The following is a 23,866-nucleotide window of genomic DNA, read 5'->3' as shown; positions in this document are numbered from 1 at the left end:
TGGCCACAACTACATTCTGTGGCAGTGAATTCCACACATTTATTACCCTCTGGGTGAAGAAATTTCTCTTCAACTCAGTTCTAAACCCTCAAACCTCAATCCTTATGCTCAAACTATGACCCCTAGTTCTGGACTTCACCACCATTGGGAACATTCTTTCTGAATCTACCCTGTTAAAATGTACAGACTTCAATAGTTGTTGTGTCTTCCACTACTGACCTTCATGGAGCTGAATGTTAAAAGGGCTGAAAAATGTTCAGATATCAGTATCAAAGATGCAGCATTGAGATAGTCACAGAAAGTGGGATTTTTCAGACTGCAAGATTCCCTGCCACCCAAAAAAACACAATAACACAAGAAATAGAGGCAAGAGTAGGTCACCAGGCCTTTCAAGCCTGCACAGCCATTCAATACAGTCATGACTGATCTATGCCAGCCTTAATTGATTTTCTGTACCATTTCACAAGGCTCTCTATTCTTCAATCTAGCAAATATTTATCCACCTATCATTTTAAATGCTTCTAATGATCCAACCACCTTGGGGCAGAAAATTCCAGAGATTCACCACCCTCTCTGCAAGAAGAAATTTCTATACATCTCAGTTTTAGATGATTGGCCCTTTATCATATAGCGATGTCATCTTGTTTCAGACTCTCCCACTAGTGTAAACATTTCACCATCTACCCTGTCACCCTCCTCAAGATCTTATATATTTGAATAAGGTCACCCCTCACCCTTCTAAACTCCAAGGAATACAGAGCAAGGCTATTTAATCTCTTGATAGGGTAACCCTCTCATTCAAAGAATTAAAGAATTGGCAGGGAATGCTTCTCTGCTGATCGCGGCTGTCCTGCAGCCATCGTACACTCTCAGGGTGTTACTGACTACAGTTGGGACTTCCCCTCACACTCAGGAAGAAATTCCACCCCAGAGAACTGCCAGTTAGTTTGATTGATTGACAATTCTGCAGTGCCAGCAGCACCAGTGGTGGCAGCGGTAAGGACTGGAAGCCCTCAGGCTATAAGGGCTGAGTCATCAATGAGCCATAAGAATACCTGAGCCATGGCCCATTGTTCCTCAATTTGCAAAATTGGGAGGGGGGGGGGGAAGGGGGGAGGGGAGGTGGGAGCGGCACGGTGGCACAGTAGTTAGTTCTGCTGCCTCACTGCACTAAGGACCCGGGCTCAATTGTGGCCTCTGATCACTGTCTGTGTGGAGTTTGCATATTCTCCTTGTCTCTACATGGGTTTCCTCTGGGTGCACTGGTTTCCTCCCATGCTCCAAAGATGTGCAGGCTAGGTTGATTGGCCATGCTAAATTGACCCTACTGTCAGGGGAATTAGCAGCGTAAGTGTGTGGGGTTACAGTAATAGGGCCTGGGTGGGATTGTGATCAGTACAGACTCAATGGGCTGAATGGCCTGCTTCCCTAGAGTAGGGATTCTATGACTCTACTCTATTTCATTATGGTAAGTGGGACTCAATTCCAGGATTTCCACATTTTCTGTTAAAGTTTATTTATTAGTCACAAGAAGGCTTACATTAACACACAATGAAGTTACTCTGAAAATCTCCTAGTCGTCACCCTTCGGTGCCTGTTCAGGTACACTGAGGGGAAATTTAGCCTGGCCAATTTTTCATATTTTTCATATTGTGGGAGGAAATTGGAGCACCAAGAGAAAACCCACACAGACACGGGGAGAACATGCTCCACTTACCCACCATAACCCTTAATTCCTTTACTATTCAAAAATTTATCTATCCTTGCCTTAAATGAGGTAGCCTCAACAGCTTCACTGGGCAGTTAATTCTACAGATTCACAATCCTTTGTGTGAAGAAGTTCCTCCTCAACTCAGTCCTAAATCTGCTTCCCCTTATTCTGAGGCTATGCCCTCTAGTTCTAGTTTCACTCGCCAGTGGAAACAACTTCCCTGCTTCGATCTTATCTATTCCCTTCATAATCTTATATGTTTCTATAAGATCTCCCCTCATTCCTCTGAATTCCAATGAGTATAGCCCCAGTTTATTCAGTCTCTCCACATAAGCCAACCCTCTCAACTCTGGAATCAACCTAGTGAATCACCTCTGCACCCCCTCCAGTGCCAGTATATCCTTTCTCAAGTGAGGGAACCAAAACTGTACACAGTACTCCAGGTGTGGCCTCACCAGCATCTTATACAGCAGCAACATAACCTCGCTGTTTTTAAACTCCATCCCTCTAGCAATAAAGGGCAAAATTCCATTTGCCTTCTTAATGACCTGCTGCATCTGCAAACCAACTCCTTGAGATTCCTGCACAAGGACACCCAGATCCCTCTGCACAGCAGCATGCTGTAACTTTTTACCATTTAAATAATAGTTCATTTTGCTGTTATTCCTACCAAAATGAATGACATCACATTTACCAACATTCTACTCCAACTGCCAGACCCTCGTCTACTCACTTAGACTATCTATATCCCTTTGCAGACTTTCAGCATCCTCTGCACACTTTGCTCTGCCACCCATCTCAGTGTCATCTTTTTGACACACTACACTTGGTCCCCAATTCCAAATCATCTATGTAAATCTTAAACAATTGCGGTCCTAACACAGATCCCTCAGGCACACCACTAGTCACTAAATACCAACCAGAAAAACACCAACTTACCCTCACTCTTTGCTTTCTGTTAGTTAACCAATCCTCTATCCATGATAATATATTACCCATAACACCATACACCTTTATCTTATGTAGCAGTCTTTGGTGCGGCATCTTGTCAAATGCCTTCTGGCAATCCAGATACATCACATCCACAGGTTCCCCATTGTCCACTGCACATGTAATGTCCTCAAAAAATTCCACCAAATTAGTCAAATTAGCCATGACCTTCCCTTCATGAACCCATGCTACATCTTACCAATGGGACTATTTATATCCAGATGTCTCGCTATTTCTTCCTTGATGATAGATTCAAGTATTTTCCCTACTGCAGAAGTTAAGCTACCCAGCTGATAGTTACCTGCCTTTTGTCTACCTCCTTTTTTAAACAACGGCATCACATTTGCTGCTTTTGAATCTGTGGGAACCACCCCAGAGTCCAGCAAATTTTGATAAATTTGTGTATTTGCTATTTCTCCCGCCATCTTTTTTAGTATCCTCATTTTGCTGCCTGAATAGATGATAAAACATGAGGAACATGAACATTCATGGTGGGTGAAGTTCTTGCATGGGATGAAAATTCATCAAATTCACTTCTTAATAGTTTATCTTACTAAATAATGTGGTTGGCATGGGAAATGCGAACAAATGCTTCAACCATAATTTAAAACAGACATTTCAAGAAATGTTTCTGAAACTGTCTCACAATTAGGTGTGTTGTGTGATAAGTTACTATAACTGTAAAAGTTATGAATCAACACCTAGTCCATAGCCCAGCCATATATCAGTTGATTGATGCAGCTCATAACCTGAATATACTAAGTGCTGAATTGTATATTTAATGTAGATGTCAACAGAGAGTAGACATTGATGGATTTTCTAATGGAATAAATATACATCGCAAGATCAGTTACTTCTAGATAAATAGTTACAGGAATCTCCTAAGTAGTTTCATGAGAAAATGGCTTTTTAAGCACAGTGCAAATTTTGAGATCATCCTTCAAACTACTGTTAAATGAATAAACATGACAGGTCTAATCTGCCCCTAAAGAGGTCCCAATGATCCAGGAACCTGAATCCCTGCCTCCTGCTCCAATCCCTCAGCCATGCATTCATCCTCCAACTCATTCCATCCTGTGGATGTGGCTGAAGTGGTGGCCAGCTGAATAATCATGCCTAGAGCCTGTGTCCATTGTAAAAGCCCTTTAATGACCTGCTCTGGAAAATTGAATGACATGAGCAGTTGGCATCTGGAAGACCAGCATGAAATGAAAGGCATCCAGGAAATTGGAGGCCAGGTGGCGGGCCCAGGTATGGGGCAATATCAATCACCATTATTGGCACTGAGATGCCTTGTCATCGTGCATCAAAAACCATGCTCAGCCTGGGTGAAAGCTGCATTTAGATGGCTGAAGGGCAGCCTCAAGATGCAATACCATAAACATGGTATGTGATTGAAATCATGAAATAATTTATTTATTGTTTTGGCAATATGGAATGTTACAAACATATTAGTTTACTTAAGTACCAAGTTTATTTTCAAGAGCAAATTAAGATCTGATAAATATTCCAACCTATGTGAATCTCCATTCACATTAGAACATAGAAAAACTACAGCACAAACAGGCCCTTTGGCCCACAAGTTGAGCCCATCATTATCCCTACCTACTAGGCTTACCAATAACGCTCAATCCTATTAAGTCCCATGTACTCATCCAGAAATCTCTTAAAAGACTCTATCGAATTTGCCTCCATCACCACTGACGGCAGCCGATTCCACTCACCCCCCACCCTCTGAGTGAAAAACTTACCCCTGACATCTCCTCTGTACCTACTCCCCAGCACCTTAAACCTGTGTCCTCTTGTAGCAACCATTTCAGCCCTGGGAAAAAACCTCTGAGAATCCACCCGATCTATACCTCTCAACATCTTATACACCTCTATCAGGTCACCTCTTATCCTTCGTCTCTCTAAGGAGAAAAGACTGAGCTCCCTCAACCTATCCTCATAAGGCATGCTACCCAATCCAGGCAACATCCTTGTAAATCTCCTCTGCACCCTTTCAATAGCTTCCACATCCTTCCTGTAATGAGGTGACCAGAACTGAGCACAGTACTCCAAGTGGGGTCTGACTAGGGTCTTATAAAGCTGCAGCATTATCTCCCGACTCCTAAACTCAATCCCTCGATTGATGAAGGCCAGTACACCATACGTCTTCTTAACCACATCCTCTACCTGCGAGGCCGATTTAAGAGTCCTATGCACCCAGACCCCAAGGTCCTTCTGACCATCTACACTGCTAAGAGTCTTACCCTTGATATTATACTCCTTCATCCCATTTGACCTGCCAAAATGGACCACTACACATGTATCCAGGTTGAAGTCCATCTGCCACTTCTCCGCCCATCTTGCAACCTATCTATGTCACACTGCAACTTCTGACATCCCTCCAAACTATCCACAACACCACCAACCTTCGTGTCGTCGGTAAACTTACCAACCCATCCCTCCACTTCCTCATCCAGGTCATTTATTTATGAAAATTACAAACAGCAAGAGTCCAAGAACAGATGCCTGGGGCACTCCACTGGTAACCGACCTCCATTGTCACTTAATTCTTGCAATTTTCTGCAAAATAATGTTTTAAAAGGTTGGACAATTAACCTACCATTTAAATTGATTTTCATTAAGAGAATACTGCATCCAATCATGAGAAGAGACAATACAAATGGACAGACGGTCTGAGGTGTGTTTGCTTTAACGCAAGGAGTATGACAATAAGGGGGATGAACTTAAAGTTTAGATTACTACATGGAATTATGGTTTTGTGGCAATTACAGAGACTTGGATGAAAGAAGAGCAAGACTGGTAGCTGCACATTTCAGGATTTAGATGCTTCAGGCAAGATAGAGGGGGTGATGAAAGAGGTGGGGGTGTTGCTTTATTGATTAGGAACAATGTCACAGAGTTGTTGTGATGGGTGATTTAGATTCCCCAACATAGACTGGGATTCCTTTATTATCAGGGACTTGGATGGGGCAGTTTGTTCAGTGTGTCCAAGAGTGCACCTAGAGGCAATATGTAGATAATCCAATTCGGGAAGGGGCTATCTTAGACCTGGTTCTGGGAAACGAGCCTGGACAAGTGATTGATGCCTCAGTGGGGGAACATTTTGGGAACAGTGATGACAATTCTATAAGTTTCAAGATACTTGTAGAAAAGAATTCAAGTGGTCCCAGAGTGAAAGTATTAAATTGGTTTGGAACAGTGATTATGAACAATGATTGGTTGGAATAGTGACTCTTTCTGAACAATGATCAGTTTGGAGCAGTGATTGGTTCTGAATTGTAATTAGTTCTGAATAGCAATTGGTTTGGATTTGTGATTCCTTTGGAATACTGAATGCTTTGGAAGAGTTGGACGGGTGTAAATTCACCACAATTTGGCTGAATTGCATCAACTGTGCAACATGTCCATGATTTTTACATTTTGGTTCTGTTGATTATAGTGTTTCATTTCAAAAAGAACTTGAGTAGTATGGCGGACTTGAACACAAAGTGTCCAGTACAGTTTTGTGGATGTGTTATTTTGTTGAAGGTACTGTTTTCTTTGTGATCTTATAGAGGTCTATAAAATAATGAGGGGTACAGGTCAGCTTGATAGTCAATATCTTTTCCCAAAGGTAGGAGAGTCTAAAACTAGAGGGCATAGATTTAAGGCAGAGGGAACAGATACAAAAGTGTCCATAGAGGCAATTGTTTCACACAGAGGCTGGTGAGTGTCTGGAACAAGTTGCCAGAGGTAGTAGTAGAGGCAGGTATGATTTTGTCTTTTAAAAAGCATTTAGACAGTTACATGGGTAAGATGGGTATGGAGGGATATGGGTTAAATACAGGCAATTGGGATTAGTTTAGGGGTTTAAAACAAGGGCAGCATGGACAAGTTGGGCTGAAGGGCCTGTTTCCATGCTGTAAATCTCTATGACTCTATTCTGGTGAGAAATTATTCCAAGATACTGTCCATCCTCTTAGGTTGATGTGAATTGTAGTATAAGGATATTTGGCACAGGAAGGATTAATGTGGGAATTGGAAAGTGTACTGCTTACAGTGTGATGTTAAGAGGCACTGACCACTGATGAGAGAAACCTGTGATTTGGACAGAAGCCTGTGTAGAAGCAAACATGGTTTTAGCTCATAACTTGGGCTGTACCCTCTCTATATGTATATAATTATGTGTTTTCAATAAACAGTTAATGTTCAACCATACAAGATTTGAACCACTTCAAGTATCATATAACCCTTCAACTGTTCATATAACATGTACCATGAATGATCTCATATCACTATGTGACGATGAAAGAGCATGGCAATTTCCATAGGTGGTCTGCCTAATATTTATACCTCAACCAATATGATTTAAACAAATCATCTTGTTCATTATCATATCGTTCATTATCATATTGTTCCTGAGTTCTTGCTGAGCACAAATTGGCTGCCATGTTTCCTACATTACAACAGCAGCTTCTCTACAAACATTCTATTGCCTATAAAATGTTTTAGGACATCTTGAGGTCACAAAATGACACGTATAAATGCAAGTCTTTCCTTCTTATTGCAGCACACCGTGGTGTTGCCACTGATCTTGTTGGAGCTGTTCAATACACCACACCAATATCCAAAACGAAGAACTGGTCTTCTCATCCTAGGGATTGCCTCTATGTCCTATCTACTCTGGTAAGAACTGTAAACAGATACGTAAACATGAATGAATGGAGAAATAATCCACTGTCAAATTCCAAATGTGTTTTTAAGTCCCATCACTTAAGTCTTTGCTTATATTTGATTGTTTCCTTAACAGCAGCAATATCCTCCTATTATCTGAAGGCATTGATTTCTTTTCAGCTAAGTTTAACAACATTCGGTATTCTGGTAAATGTTTTGTTCAAAACCTTTCACTCTGGAACTGCACATCAGGAAGTCCTAATTTTTGCATTACAATGGATGGAAAATCAGGAACTTTGTGCATTTTACTTACTGATACCTGCTGCTAGTAGCTGGGGCATTGCATTGGCAGCACAAATGCATTAAATTGATATAAAGTAACATGTATATGAATAGAAAGTTACTTTCTTTATTTCAAATTGGGAGGAAGTATTGAGTCATCTGCCATCAATAATGTGGATAGATTTAATTGACTGATTGGTCTTCCTAACTGTCATTTTCATATGTTGCAAATATAGGTGAAAGAGGTTCTTTGGCTTAACTAATTCATCTTTCAAATGAGTAAAAAATCATCCCCATCCTATTGTAGCATCAAACTCTTTCAAATGTCTCCAGGCACTTTTTGCCTCCAGTACCCCAGCCAGATATTTAGCCTTCTTAATCCTGTTTTTAATTATTTACTTAAATCAGTTTGTACCTATATTGCCCTGGGCCTGCAGTCATGTTTAACTTGAAATAGTACATCTAGTAATTGTATAACTAACTGGATGTATGCATCTTTCCATCAAACTCAAACTAAAGTTGTTATTCTGTAACTTAATTGAAGGAACGTTACATAACCATGTTCTCATTAAATAAAGTATCAGAATCTGCATTGTTAGGGATCAGATCAGAAACTCCAAGGTATACTATGAAACTAGACTACACCCCGATTTTTGATTTTGGCATTAGTGTGAGGATAAGGTGTTACACTCCAGACGTGATTCTATTGACCCACTAGGAAGCTTTTATTGAAACAAATTTTATTTAATAATACAGTTTAACTATAACAAAAAGGATTAGTGTAACTTTTACCTACTGAACTACTTAAACATGACAAAATACAATTTTTAACTGCTAGTCTATCTCTATTAATAACCCTATCCTATCCCAGTTTAAGCAATATTCTTCGTAAGCGTAAACTCTTCTTCAAAATTAGTTAGCAAACAATAGGCTTACATGTTGATACACAGGCTGCTGGTCCTCAACCCTCCAGAACACCTCTGGAGAGAGATACCTCTTTTCTAACAGGTCCCAAACTGCAGTCGCTAGAGAGAAAGAGAAAAGAGTTCCTGCTCCTTGCAGACCCAAAACTGAAAACTGCCTGCTTGTTTCGATAAGTGTAGCTCCTCCCATTAGCACACGATCTCTGTCAACCAGCCTAATCAAACCCTACTCTGAAACCCCAGGAGACAACCCAAAAAAAAACGCTATTAGCTCAAATCAGAACAAACACCCCATTATCTAAGGTCAATTATGCTACTGCATTATTAGCATGTGGGACGCCTGGAGGAGACAGATCGGCACCATAAATCAGAGTTGAATTTTCACAAGAAACAAGATACAAATTCATTTCTTAATGGCATTGTATCATCACAGCATAGATAAGTTTTTATTCCAAGCACAATTCTGCAAAACCCCTCTATTTTAAACACATTCAAACCAATTCCAGCTTTCTGATGACTTAATTCAGTGAAATGGAATGTATTCTCTTTATAGGGTTCTCTGGATTTACTATGCAGCTGGAGCCTGGGTCTATCCCCTGTTGGGCCTATTTAATCGACTAGGCCTAGTGTTATTTTTCTCAGTGAGTCTTCTGTTGGTGATGACCTTGTATCTTCTGGGGGAGAAGCTCACCCTTTTAATCTGGGGTAAGTAATTATTCATCTATAATATTCAGATGATAACAAATTCAAGGGGCATAAATTTTAAAGTAGAACATAGAACATAGAACATTACAGTGCAGTACAGGCCCTTCGGCCCTTGATGTTGCGCTGACCAGTGGAACCAATCTAATGACCCTCTAACCTAAACTATTCCAATATTATCTATATGCTTATACAATGACCATTTGAATGCCCTTAATGTTGGCAAGTCCACTACTGCTGCAGGCAGGGCATTCCATGCCCTTACTACGCTCTGAGTAAAGAACCTACCTCTGACATCCGTCCTATAATTACCACCCCTTAATTTAAAGCTATGTCCCCTAGTGTTAGCCATCTCCATCCGAGGAAAAAGGCTTTCACTGTCCACCCTATCTAATCCTCTGATCATCTTGTATGCCTCAATTAGGTCACCTCTTAACCTTCTTCTCTCTAACGAAAACAACCTCAAGTCCCTCAGCCTTTCCTCATAAGACCTTCCCACCGTACCAGGCAATATCCTGGTAAATCTCCTCTGCACCCTTTCCAATGCCTCCACATCTTTCTTATAATGCGGCGACCAGAACTGTACACAATACTCCAAGTGCGGCCGCACCAGAGTTTTGTACAGCTGCAACATGATCTCACAGCTCCGGAGTTCAATCCCTCTACCAATAAAAGCTAACACGCCGTACGCCTTCTTAACAACCCTATCAGCCTGGGTGCCAACTTTCAGGGATCTATGCACATGTACACCGAGATCTCTCTGCTCATCCACACTACCAAGAGTCCTTCCATTAGCCTAATACTCTGTAATCCTGTTACTCCTTCCAAAGTGAATCACCTCACACTTGTCCGCAAGTACTCAAAATGTTTCCTTTTATTTGGTCAACAGTACCATCAAGCTCTACTGCATTCGAGCAAGAATTTTCAGTTAACTAATGTGAATGCCTGAACGCTGATATAGAAAACTAGCATCCCTTCCTAACAGTATGATGATTTGCCTACACCACATGGACAGCAGCAGTTCAAGAAGGTACTGTCCACCACCTTCATAAAGGCATTTATAGGGATGAATAACAAATGCTGGCTTAGCTAGCAATGCTCAGATCCCATGACAGATTTGTTTAAAAGTGAGCTACAACTTCAAAAATCAACCCAGAATAACTTTGGATATAACACTCTTAACAGAAAACAAGTGGTATTTTTCTGTTTGCCTGCCATCACATTCACAATGAAAAGCTGAGTAATTGGCAACCAAAGCTAAAAAAAAACATTACAGCATACTGGCTGCTTGGGGCTTGCCCTATTCCCAATTCGAATTGGTTTCAAAATGTGCAACCTATTCTCTGGCTCAAATCTGGATCCAATGCCATTTGTAGAGTCCTGAGTCAGGTTTAGTCTTTGACTAACCTGACCAACAAAAATCGTCCACTCCATTAAAATGCAAAAAAAAATCATTGATTTATGTGATGCCTGGAGGTTGTCCAATATCTTCCTATCCCTGCACACACCTTCAACCAGGAATGCTCCCCCCTTCCAGCCTATCCTACGTTCCCAAAACAAGTTGTCAGATTTTCCACTTATTGGATATAACAACTCACAGTGACGTCTAATGGCTTGCCCTCTTCAACTGGTCAAAGGCTCTTTGGAATTCTCTTCTACAAACAGTAGTGGAGGCTGAGTTACACAGATTTCTGATAGACAGGAGAGTTGAAAAATATGGGGTTAAAGCCAGAATCAGATCAGTCATGAGCTTATTGAACATTAAAACAGATTTAATGGGCTGAATAGCTACTCCTGCTCTTGTTATCTTATGGTGATATAATCTTAAAATCTCCATAATCTTGATGAGTGGTAGCCTCAGCAATGGCTCACCTTTTTATATCAGGCATGCTCCCTCTGCCTCCTACCTCCACCATTATTAATTGGGCACCAAACAAGTATTCGCATCCTGAAATTGAATTGGATTTGCCTTTTGTTGTCGGAGCGGTGTCAGGCCTTGGAAGTCTTTACAATACTGAGTTCCCAACTGAAAATAAAACCATAACACAAGATGATCGTTAAACAAAACACTTCAATGTACAAAAACATGGGGTAGAATTTAACATACTGGGTTGAGAAACCATTTGGCCTGGGCTTGCAAAATCCTACTAATTGTCCTGGCTTGAGACAATTCACACCTCTTTAACCTGTGATTATCCCTGTCTCCACCTGTATTGTCTGTACATTTAAAGACTTGATTACCTGTAAAAGCTTACATTCCAGCCATTATCTTGCAATTGAGTCTCTACCTATATATGCCATGTTTGTGAACCCAACTTTCCACTCAAAGGAGAAGCGCTCTGAAATCTCATGATACCAAAAAAACCTGTTGGACTTTAACCTGGTGTTGTGATACTTCTTACTATGCCCACCCCAGTCCAATGCCGGTATCTCCACATCACACTGGGAGTGAAAATCAGATCTATGTACCCAGTGCACTGAGTTTAAATCACACAGCTCATTAGTGATTTGTGCTTGTGTTTCTCACACCGACACCTTCCCACTTCTGATTAAATTAAATCTGCTATAAATGGAAGCAGGATGTTTGGGTCCAAATCCCATCTGCCATTTTTAAAGGTCCACAGATCTGCCAAAATCCAGCCCTTAATCTCCTAAAACACCCAAATTAAATTGCCTTGTAAATCTTTTACATACAAGGAATGTAAAATATTACGTACAATGAGTATGTGACCGGTCCTCATGACTTAACCCTGTCAGGCTTGATATCATTTTCATGAATCACGCACTATCCCCTTCAAATCATCATAGCCTTTCCCTGCAGTTGTGACCAGAACAAAATACCGAAGTACAGATGATACTGAACCAGATATAACTTATTGCCCTTTTCTATCCCAAAGGGAAAAAGGCCAATATTGGATCAGCCTTTTTAATTATTTTTGTAAATATCCATTAGTTTTTGGTGATGCCAGGATATTGACCAGTAAATCTCTCTCTGCTCCTCCATACTTCCCAATATTTTACATAAAATTGAGAAGATATTCTGGCCATCATCTTCAAGATCAAAGAATAAAAACAATGAAAATACTTGATCAGGAACAGTAGTAATGCAATAATCTCACCAGATTAGGGATTCAAAGGCCCAGACTGGAGACAGGAGTTCAAATCACACCATTGCACCCGAAAGAATTTAAATTCAATTAGTTAACTGTTGTGAATTGAAAAACTAATCTCAGTAGAGATGACCATAAAGCTACCAGGTTGTTACTTAATCCATTTAGTTCACTAATGCCCTTCAGGGGATTGTCTTTAACTGGCCTGGCCCTCATGTGACGAAAAGACCAACATCAATGTGGTTGACTCGTCAATGCTATCCGAAATGACCTAACAAGACATTCTGTTGTACCAAACTGTTAAAGAAAGATCAAATAAAGAATGCATAATGCACCTAGCATTAACCTAGATAAAGAAGATGACCAATCCTGCAAAGTCTTCCTCCGTAACATCCTGGGCACTTGTGGCAAAATTGGATGAGCTGCTTCAAAGACTAGTTAAGCAACAGTTTGAAATTGTCATCCTGAGACCAACGTACTATCAGAAAAATGTACTGCATGGTACCAAATGCAAGAGTGTTGAGCACAAAGAAAAACCCTGCATTTAATTAAGCCCCCAATTTTCTTTGAAATTGGCCAATGCCAAATGGTGGAGCATCCAAAAAGTATGCCAACTGTTTAGTTCCATTTGAATTGAATACTTGATGCAGGCTTAAAAATAATTTGTCTTTCTTTCAATGTATGTATCTTGGGCTCCAAACACCTTAAAAGAGGGCATTCCTTAGCATTCCTTTGGTCAAGAAAAAAGCAGGAGTTTAAAGACTGGCATATTCCCTGCCAATGCCCAGTCATGTGGCCCAGACTTTATTTGCACTCCCAGCTCACTACAAGCTATGGTAAATGCCAGGAATACATTTAAAATTATCTGCCCTTGTATTAATAGCAATTGAAGCCAACCTTGCCACCCTTAATACATATCCTTCTTGAATGATGGGACTGGCTGTATTGTAACCATGGCCGTGATTCTCCCACCTGAGCAGCAACTTTTTGGGCGGGACAGGGTGGCAGATGCGTGTTGCCTGCCTTGTTTCGGGATTTGTGCATGCGCCGGGAACACATGCGCATCTCCCAGAGCTGACGAACAGTCACAGGCCAAACCACGCTGGAAGCCAATGGGAAAGTAGGTAAAAAATTTGAATGCGTCTTTAATATGTTTTAAATGTCTTTTACGTTTCATTATTGGGAACTTACCAGTCCCGTTTGAATCTCCCACCCCACCAGCAGTATTTAATTCCGGCAAGGTCAGAATAGCTCCCCATATTCAGGGAAGTAGCGGGACACCCCGTCAGAATGAAGGGTGGGGGGCGACCGGGCCCCCCAACGGGGTCAGGCAGTGGGGCGGTAGAGCCCCTGGGTATGGGCACTGTGGTACTGCCCAAGGGACAAAGTGCCCATGTCCAGGCGGCACCTTGGCACTATCCATTGGGCATCAGGCAGTGCCAAGGGGGCCTGTTGTGAGTGGGGCATAGGGGTGATCGGTGGGGATGGGTGTCCTGCTGTCACTCTGCATGGTGATTGGCCTGGGATAGAACATAGAACAGCGCAGTACAGGCCCTTCGGCCCTCGATGTTGCGCCGACCAGTGGAACCAATCTCATGACCCTCTAACCTAAACTATTCCAATGTTATCCATATGCCTATCCGCTGACCATTTGAACGCCCTTAAAGTTGGCGAGTCCACAGCTGCTGCAGGCAGGGCATTCCACGCCCTTACTACCCTATTAAAGGATCAGCTACCTTTGATGTGGGTTTATAAATAGAATTGCTTGTTTTCTTACATTTAAATATTTGACTGGATTTAGGTATGCTGAGTGGGATTTCATGAATGAGAATTCTTTTGTACAGTTGGAACATTATTTTACTATTTCTCAGCATGGATCCTGAGGACTTTCTGAGATGCTGGTTGAGTTGGTATGGCAGATGTAAGAGTAAAGGGTAGGGGCATGGGTTGTCGTGAGTTGGCATAGGGGGACATGTTGCTATGGGGATGAGTGGAAAATGAGGAATGGGTGGAGGAGGTGGTTAGTGGGTGTGGGAGGTGAGGGCTAGAGGGCCTAATTTTTATCAACACAACCAGATGAAGTTCTAATCTCAGGCAGAGCAAGAAAGGTGACAAGTATGAGAAGTGGGCGGTTAATGCAGGGCTGAAGCTGTTGTACCTAAATACGCACAGTATATGGAACAAGGTAAATGAGCTTTTTGCGCAGATTGAAATTGGCCAGTACGATGTCGTGGGCATCACAGAGAGGTGGCTGCAAGGGAATCAGGGCTGGGATCTAAATATCTAATGATATATGTCCTATCGGAAGGACAGGCAGTTGGGCAAAGTGGGAGGGGTTGCATTGTTAGAAAGAAATGAAGTTAAATTGATAGCAAGAAGTGATATAGGGTCAGAATGCATAGATTCTCTGTGGTAGATTTGAGGAATCGCAAAGGTAAAACCACCCCCCACCCCCCCACAACCCCCAAGCATTGGTCAGGATGTGGGGCACAAAATAAATCAGTAGAAAGAAAAGGCATATAGAAGAGGCAATTTTATGGTTTTCATGGGGGACTTCAATGTGCAGGTGGACTGGGAAAATCAGATAGGTAGTGAATCCTAAGAAAAGGAAATTGAGGGATGTTTAAAAGCATTTTGGAGCATCTTGTGACAGAGCCGACTAGGGAACAGGCAATTTTGGTGATGTGTAATGAGGCCAACTTGATTAGGGAACTTAAGCTGTAGGAACCCTCAGGGACCAGTGACTACAATATGATAGAATTTATCCTGCAGTTTGAGAGGGAGAAGCTGCAATCAGGTATAACGATATTGCAATTAAATAAAGGTAACTACAAAATCATAAGGGAGGAGCTGGTCAGAGCTGATTTGAAAAGGAGCCTAGCAGGGAAGATGGTGGAACAGCATTGGCAGGGGCTTTTGAGAGTTATTTGGGAGGCACAACAGAAATTTATCCCAATGAGGAGAAAACATGCTAAGGGGAGGATGAAGCATCCATAGCTGATGAGGGAAGTCTAGAACAGCATAAAAACTAAAGGAAAAGCACGCAAAGTGGCAAGGATTAGTGGAAAACCAGGGGCTTGGGCAGATGAACATATGGCTGAGGAACTGGTGTAAGGGGCAGGGTTTCAGATTCCTGGATCATTGGGACCTCTTCTGGGGCAGGTGGGACCTGTACAAGAGAGACGGGTTACACCTAAATGACAAGAGGACCAATGTACTTGCAGGGAGGTTTGCTAGTGTCATTGGGGAGCGTTTAAACTAGATTTGCAGGGGGATGGGAACCAGAGTGCCAGAGCAGATAGTGGAGCAGAGGTAAAAAGACAGGTTAGTTCAAGCAAAATCACAAATGGAAGGGTTGAGTTTGGTGGAAATAATCTTTTGAGGAGTGTCTATTTCAATGCCAGGATTATTGTGGGGAAGACAGATGAGCTGAAGGCGTGGATTGACATGTGGAAATATGACATTATAGCCATTAGTGAAACTTGGCTACAGGAGGGGCAGGACTGGCAGCTCAATGTTCCAGGGTTCCAATGTTTCAGGCGTGATAGAGGTGGGGGGAATAAAAGGTGGGGGGGGGGGTGGGGGTGGCATTGTTGGTCAGGGAAAATGTTACAGCAGTACTTAGGCAGGATAGATTAGGGAGCTTGTCTACAGAGGCCCTATGGGTAGAGCTGAGAAACGGGAAAGGTATGTCCACATTAATGGGGTTGTAGTATAGACCACCCAATAGTCAGCGAGAATTGGAGGAGCAAATCAGCAGAGAGATAGCTGACAACTGCAAGAAACTCAAAGTTGTGATAATAGGGGATTTTAATTTTGCACATATAGATTGGGACTCACATACTGTTAAATGTTTAGATGGAGTAGAGTTTGTAAAATGTGTTCAGGAGAATTTTCTACATCAGTATATGGAAGTGCCAATTAGAGAGGATGCAATATTGGATCTTCTATTGGGAAATGAGTTAGGGCAGGTGATGGATGTGAGTGAGAGGGAACACTTTGGATCCAGTGATCATAATGCATTAGTTTCAACCTGATCATGGATAAGGATAGATCTGGTCCTCGGATTGAAATTCTGAACTGGAAAAAGGCCAAATTTGATGAAATGAGAAGGGATCTGGGAAGTGTGGATTGGCACAGGCTGTTCTCTGGTAAGGATGTAAATGGAAAGTGGGAGGCCTTCAAAGGAGAAATTTTGAGAGTGCAGAGCTTGAATGTTCCTGTCAGGATTAAAGGCAAAGTAAATAGGGATAAGGAACCTTGGTTCTCGAGGGAGATTGGAACGCTGATTAAGAGGAAGAGAGAGTTGTATGAAACGTACAGGAAGCAAGGAACAGATCAGATGCTCGAGGAGTGTAAAAAGTGCAAGAAGCTACTTAAGAGGGAAATCAGGAGGGCTAAAAGAAGACGTAAGGTTGTTTTGGCAGACACAGTGAAGGAAAATCCAAAGAGCTTCTATAGGTATGTTAGGAGCAAAAGGATAGTGAGGGGTAAAATTGGTCCTCTTGAAGGCCAGAGTGGTAGACTATGTATGGAACCAAAAAAGATGGGGGAGATACTAAATGTTTTTTTTTTGCATCTGTATTTACTGAGGAAATGGGCATGGAGTCTACGGAAATAGGGCAAACAGGTAGGGAGGTCATGGAACCTTTACAGATTAAAGGGGAGGAGGTGCTGGCTGTCTTGAGGCAAATCAGAGTGGATAAATCCCCAGAACCAGACAGGGTATTCCCACGGACCTTGTGGGAGGCTAGTGTTGAACTTGCAGAGGCCCTGGCAGACATATTTAAAATGTCAGTATTCACAGGGGAGGTGCTGGATGATTGGAGGGTGGCTCATGTTGTTCTGTTGTTTAAAAAACGTTCTAAAAGAAATCCGGGAAATTATAGGCCAGCAAGTTTGACGTTGGTGGTGGGCAAGTTATTGGAAGATGTGATAAGGGATAGGATCTACAAATATTTGGATAGCCAGGGACTTATTAGGGAGAGTCAACATGGCTTTGTGCGTGGTAGGTCATGTTTGACCAATCTATTAGAGTTTTTCGTGGAGGTCACCAGGAAAATGGATGAAGGGAAGGCAATGGATGTTGTCTACCTGGATTTCAGCAAGGCCTTTGACAAGGTCCCTCATTGGAGGTTAGTTAGGAAGGTTCAGTCGCTAGATATACATGGGGAAGTAGTAAACTGGATTAGACACTGGCTCAATGGAAGAAGCCAGAGAGTGGTTGTGGAGGATTGCTTCTCTGAGTGGAGGCCTGTGACTAGTGGAGTGCTGCAGGGATTGGTGTTGGGTCCATTGTTGTTTGTCATCTATATCAATGTTCTGGATGATAATGTGGTAAATTGGATCAGCAAATTTGCTGATGATACAAAGATTGGAGGTGTAGTGGACAGTGAGGAAGGTTTTCAAAGCTTGCAGAGGGACTTGGACCAACTAGAAAAATGGCAAATGGGATTTAACACAGACAAGTGTGAGGTATTGCACTTTGGAAGGACAAACCAAAGTAGAATGTACAGAGTAAATGGTAGGACTCTGAAGAGTGCAGTTGAACAGACGGATCTGGGAATACAGGTACAGAATTCCCTAAAAGTGATGTCACAGGTGGATAGGGTGGTAAAGAGTGCTTTTGGTATATTGGCCTTTATAAATTGGAGTATCAAGTATAAAAGTTGGAGTGTTATGGTAAGGTTATATAAGGCATTGGTGAGGCCAAATTTAGAGTATTGTGTACAGTTTTGGTCACCCAGTTACAGGAAGGATGTAAATAAGGTTGAGGGAGTGCAGAGAAGGTTCACAAGGATGTTGCCGGGACTTGAGAAGCTGTGTTACAGACAGAGATTGAGTAGGTTAGGACTTTATTCCCTGGAGTGTAGAAGAATGAGGGGAGATTTGATAGAGGTGTATAAGATTTTGATGGGTATAGATAGAGTGAATGCAAACAGGCTTTTTCTACTGAGGCTAGGGGAGAAAAAAACCAGAGGGCATGGGTTAAGGGTGAAAGGAGAAAAGTTTAAAGGGAATATTAGCAGGGAGCTTCATGCAGAGAGTGGTGGAAGTGTGGAATGAGCTGCCAGATAAAGTGCTAAATGTGGGGTCACTTTTAACATTTAAGAAAAACTTGGACGGGTTCATGGATGAGAGGGGTGTGGAGGGATATGGTCCAAGTGCAGGTCAGTGGGACTAAGCAAAAAAATGGTTCGGCACAGCCAAGAAGGGCCAAAAGGCCTGTTTCTGAGCTGTAATTTTCTGTGGTTCTATGGTTCTAGTGTGACAGTCATTGCTAGGATAAAGAGAAAGATCAACTTAATGCAAGGTAAGTCCATTCAAAAGTCTGACAGCAGCAGGGAAGAAGCTATTCTTGAGTCGGTTGGTACGTGACCTCAGGTTTTTGTATCTTTTTCCCGAAGGAAGAAGATGGAAGAGAGAATGTCCAGGATGCATGGGATCCTTAATTATGCTGGCTGCTTTGCCGAGGTAGTGGGGAGTGTAGACAGAGTCAGTGGATGGGAGGCTGGTTCTTGATTAATATGGGGATCAGGGGTTATGGAGAAAAGGCACGGGAATGGGGATGAAAAAAAATCACCCATGATTGAATCTTCGTTTTGAAATTTTCAATTGACCTAGCCTCACCAGTTATTTGGAGAGAGTGTTCTAGATTTTCAGTACCCTAAGCATGGAGAAGTGCTTTCCAGCACTGCTCTAAATGGCCTAGCTCTAAACCTAAGGTCAGACCCTTTGGTTTCGGACTCCATGCCAGAGGAAATAATTTCTAACTACCCAGTTAAAACCTCAGGGCCTGATTTTCATCTTAGAGATGGGTTGCTCAAGTCAGGGAAATTTCTCAGTTCAATAACCTGCCTTGGGGGGGGGAAAAGGGCCCAAAACAGTGTGATTTCCATTGTGGGGGGGGGGGGGGGGGGTAGTGGGCGGGCAGGAGAAAGAGAGAGAGACAGAGAGAAATGGTGGTGGTGGTGGGTCCTGGATATCCTAGGCTCACAGGCAGTTAAAGTAGCTGCTTAGTGCAGAGGCAGGCTGGTTAAAATGCCGAGTGACTTAATTCTGCTCCTATGTCTTATGGTCTTGTGGTCTAAGTTCTTGAGAACTGAAGCATGCCTTTTAACCAGCCTGCCTCTGCATTAAGCAGCTACTTTGACTACCTGTGAGCCTACAACTACCCTGGACCCATCCCCATCCATTGTATCCACCCCCACTCCCCGCAATGGAAATCACACGGTTTTGGGCATTTTTTCCCCAAGGTAAGTGTACTGAACTGGGAAATTTCCCTGACTTGAGCAAGATGAAAATTGGACCCTGAGGTTTTAACTGGGTAGTTAGAAATTATTTCCTCTGGTATGGAGTCCGGAACAAAGGGCCTTAGGTTTAGATCTAGGCCATTTAGGGCAATGCTTCTCTTTAGGTTAGTGAAAATCTCTCTCCAAAAAGCTAGTGAGGCTAGGTCAATCGAAAATTTCAAAATGAGGATTGAGAGTTTTTTATATATGTAAAGAGTATCAAAGGCTGTAGAACCAAGCTGGCTAAATGGAGTTAAGGTACAGCCATGATCTAACTGAATGATGGAACAGGTTCGAGGGGCTGAATGGCCCACTCCTATTTTTACGTTCTAAACTACACATTTTATATTTGATTATTTTCAGGTTCAACTGGGAAAGCAAAGAATACTTAAATGCGACGCAAGCTTGTCAACGTGTAGAGGAATTTGGGCAACTTATGCATTTTGGAGCACCCTGCTACACCCTGGATATAACTGTATCCCAAAGAAAACAAGCCTTTTCTATCTTGATATTTGTGTCACTGTTTGTATTCATTCAGGTTAATTCTTCATTCAAGATACTCTAAACTCTCTCAGAACCTATCATCCAAAGATGGATAAGCTTTGAAGGAAGCTTTTATCATCAATTGGCAATATCGCAATCCAAAAAATACGCTGAGTCCAACATTACAAGGTTTGGAGAGGGTGGAAATCAAGAATCTGGAATTAAGGACAAACCCTGATAGAAATAATTTACATGAGGTCTGTTATTATATTTTAGGAGGTATAGCTGGCCTCCTGCTGGAGACAGAATGGGAAACTTGGAAATCCCTTTGGAATTTCATGGCTGATATGTTCAGCTATGTAATATGTGATATAGTTTGCAACAGGGTAAATGGGAAAATACACGCTCTCTGCTTGGATGGAAATGGTCTGAAGGTAATTTTTACATTAAAATCAAATTAAATCATTGAACAGAGAAAAGCATGGTGATCCATTGTGTATGAAGTATCAGGTGGAATGATGCATTACATTACTTACTCAATGAATCAAACATTTGACTGGTGTTAAAGTGAAATTCCAGTGTGAGCACTATGAACTATCTTTAGTGAAATACTGAAATTGCGCACATACTGATAAGTCTTTTGTCATCCCTTGTAAGTTATGCAGGAAGCAAATAAAATGAGTAGAAGTAAGTACCATGCAGCTTAAATACTTAAATGCATCAATTTGCAGAATAGCTTATCATAGAATAATACAACACTGCAGGATGCCCATCATAACTGTCAATGGATTTTTGGCTGGCCCAGTGCATCTCCCGTGGTGGGATCCACCACAGCAGGACTGGAAATCCTGGTCCCTGTTGACTCTACGGTGGAACCATACTGCTTCTTTACCATCAGATAATAAATGCTTTCCTTCAAGTACTTACAAAATACTCTTTTCAAAGTTATCATTGAATCTGCTCCCACCACCCTTTCAAGATTATAATAGTTCACTGCATACTTCTTTCTTCCTATGTTACCTCTAGTTGTTTTGGCAAATCTGTACCCTCTGTTTATTGACCTGTCACATTAAACAGTTTTCCTTATTCACGCTATCAGAATTCTTCTAAAGCATCACTATACACATTGTTCCAACAAGAACAATCTAAACTTCTTCGGTCTCTTCATATAACTCATTCAAATTCCTTCTATTGAATCTTCTCTGCATCCTTGAAGGCCTTGACATCTCTTCTGAAGAGTGCTGCCCACAACTGAACACAATACACCAGCTGAGGCCTAACCACTGTTTTATAAAAGTTTAGTATAATGTTCCTGCTTTTCTATTCTATGCTTCTATTAATGAAGTCAAAGATTCCATTTACTTTTTGAACAGTCCTCTCAACTTGTCCTGCTAACTCCAAAGATCTGAATATATATCCATGATGCCTCTCCTCATTCTTACCATCTAAATATAGCACTTTGTACTTTGTTGCATTAATTTTCATCTGCCACATGTCCACCCATTTCACCAGTATGTCTCTGTCCTCATGAAGTCTGCTCATCATTGTTTGCTACATTTCTGAGTTTGATATTGTCTACAGCCTTGTTCATATATACCGTAGGCTTAATAGAAACTTCAGAACTCCACTGTATATTGCATTGTGTATTGAGCACAGAAACAGACCATTTGGACCAACTGGTCAAGCTCAATGATTATGCTGCACATGAACCTCCTTCCACCCCTTTTCAACCTTTAATGCTTTAAATTCTCTTTGTTACTTGTGTCTACATTAATATCTAAATGACCTCATCCTTTACTGCCGATTCGTCAGAAGCTTTTCCTTTAACAATGACAGATATAATGTACTCATTTTAACACTGTAACCATGCCCTCTGTCTCCACAAGAAGAGGTCCTTCTTGATCCTTAATTGGCCAAAATACAATGGTGGTCTAAAAAAGGCAGTAAAGCACAAAGAGAGAATAAGATAAGACTTGATTATATGAATGGAAACTATGTGCAGGAATATGGGGAAAAGGTAGGGGAATGGCATTAGGTCATATTGCTCATTTGGAGAGCCAGTGCAGACACATTGAGTGGAATTTTACGGCCTTTATTCCCCAGAACTAGATCCAAAAATGTTTTATTCTCTCATTGGGCTGGAAATCTACTGATCAATAGTTTTCTTGTAAACATTTCAGCCATTCTTCCTCCTTTTCCCCCTTTATACTGTTACTACCCATTCAGGATTATCCCAAAGTACTTCATAATCAATGGAGGCCAATGACTAATCTCGTGCAGATAAAGGTGTCTCCCAATTTGCACACAATGGAATCCCACAAACATCAGACAGAATGATCTCTTGATGGTATGCGATGGGTTTTGGTTTCTAAAATATAAACGTAACATGGTAAAAATGATAAATGTATTAGTTTTATGTTAATTTGCTACCTACTGTAAGTGGATGCACAATATCCATAGCAGCCAAGAATAGCTTGGTATCACAATAATCTCATCCACACCACAAACTTCACTGAATGGAAAAATTACATTATTATTAAAATGTTTACCATCATTCTGGGTTTAATTATATGTTTGCCTGAACAATTTGAGAAAATTATGAATATATTGATAATAGAACATAGTATTCATTTGACAATTTATATTATGCACAATTATTGTGATATATAGATATAAATAAATGTAGATTACTAATGACAAATCATTTTCTTCTATACAAATGGTTAATAACAATGGGCTTAAACGGCAGGATTTTACCGCCTCGCTCGAGTCAAGATCAGACAATCCCACCCAAGGTCAATAGACCTTCCCATTGTCAGCCCCTTATCCACTTCGATTCCCATGGCGGACGGGGTTGTAGAATTCCAGCAAAAGTCTCATTTAGTGTTTTATGAGTATTTGCACATATGGAAGTCAATTTTGTGATTTAGTTTACCCAATGCAAAACGTTGTGTCATATCTTAGAATCATACGTACAGAAGAGGCCCTTTGGTCCATCAAGTCTGCACTGACACGTGAGAAACATCTCACTTCCCACCTACTCTCGTTTACCAGCACTTGACCTATAGCCTTGGATATTATTGTGTGCTAAGTGCTCATTCAGGTATTTTTTATAGGATGTGAAGCAACTACACCTCTATCACCCTCCCAGGCACCACATTCCAGACTGTCAGCACCCTCCAGGTAAATAAGTATTTCCTACATCCTTGTAAACCTCCTGCCCCCCTCACCTTGAACCTCCCCTTGTAGCTGACCCTTCAATTAAGGGGAGCAGCTGCTCCGCTTTCACTCTGTCAATGCTCCTGATAATCTTGTCTACCTTAATCAGGTCACCCCTCAGTCTTCTCTGCTCCAATGAAAACAACCCAAGCCTACCCACACTCTCTTCATACTTTAAATACTCCATCCTAGGCAACATTCTGGTGAATCTCCTCTGTAACTTCTCCAATGCAATCACATCCTTCCTATCATCTTCAACTGGAACGGCATACAATACTCTAGCTGTGTCTTTGTCACACCCTACAAACATGCCCTTCTGCCTTCAGAGATCTATGGATAAACACACCTAAATCCCTTTATTCCACAGAACTTCCTAATGTCAAGCCATTTGTTGAAAACTTCCTTGTCAAATGATTTCTTCCAAAATCTATCACCTCATACTTTGAGGGTTAAATTCCATCTGTCACTTATCTACCCATTTGATAATCTTCC

General features: G+C 41.5%; 1 protein-coding gene across 1 annotated transcript in view; it reads left to right on the top strand.

The window, feature by feature from the left end:
* LOC145360561 (androgen-dependent TFPI-regulating protein-like) overlaps nt 1–22,404 on the top strand; it is a 74,735-nt gene extending 52,331 nt beyond the window's left edge. Inside the window, exons 4-6 of the mRNA XM_080215865.1 lie at nt 7,260–7,375; nt 9,122–9,273; nt 20,036–22,404. Coding sequence (XP_080071991.1) covers nt 7,260–7,375; nt 9,122–9,273; nt 20,036–20,064 — 297 coding nt within the window. The 3' untranslated portion in view covers nt 20,065–22,404. The remainder of the gene's footprint in view (nt 1–7,259; nt 7,376–9,121; nt 9,274–20,035) is intronic.
* The last annotated feature ends 1,462 nt before the right edge of the window (nt 22,405–23,866 follow it).

This window comes from Carcharhinus amblyrhynchos, chromosome 2 (assembly GCF_965287045.1).
Source record: "Carcharhinus amblyrhynchos chromosome 2, sCarAmb.v2.hapA, whole genome shotgun sequence".
Taxonomy (NCBI): Eukaryota; Metazoa; Chordata; class Chondrichthyes; order Carcharhiniformes; family Carcharhinidae; genus Carcharhinus; species Carcharhinus amblyrhynchos.
This window is presented reverse-complemented; position numbering and strand designations above follow the sequence as displayed.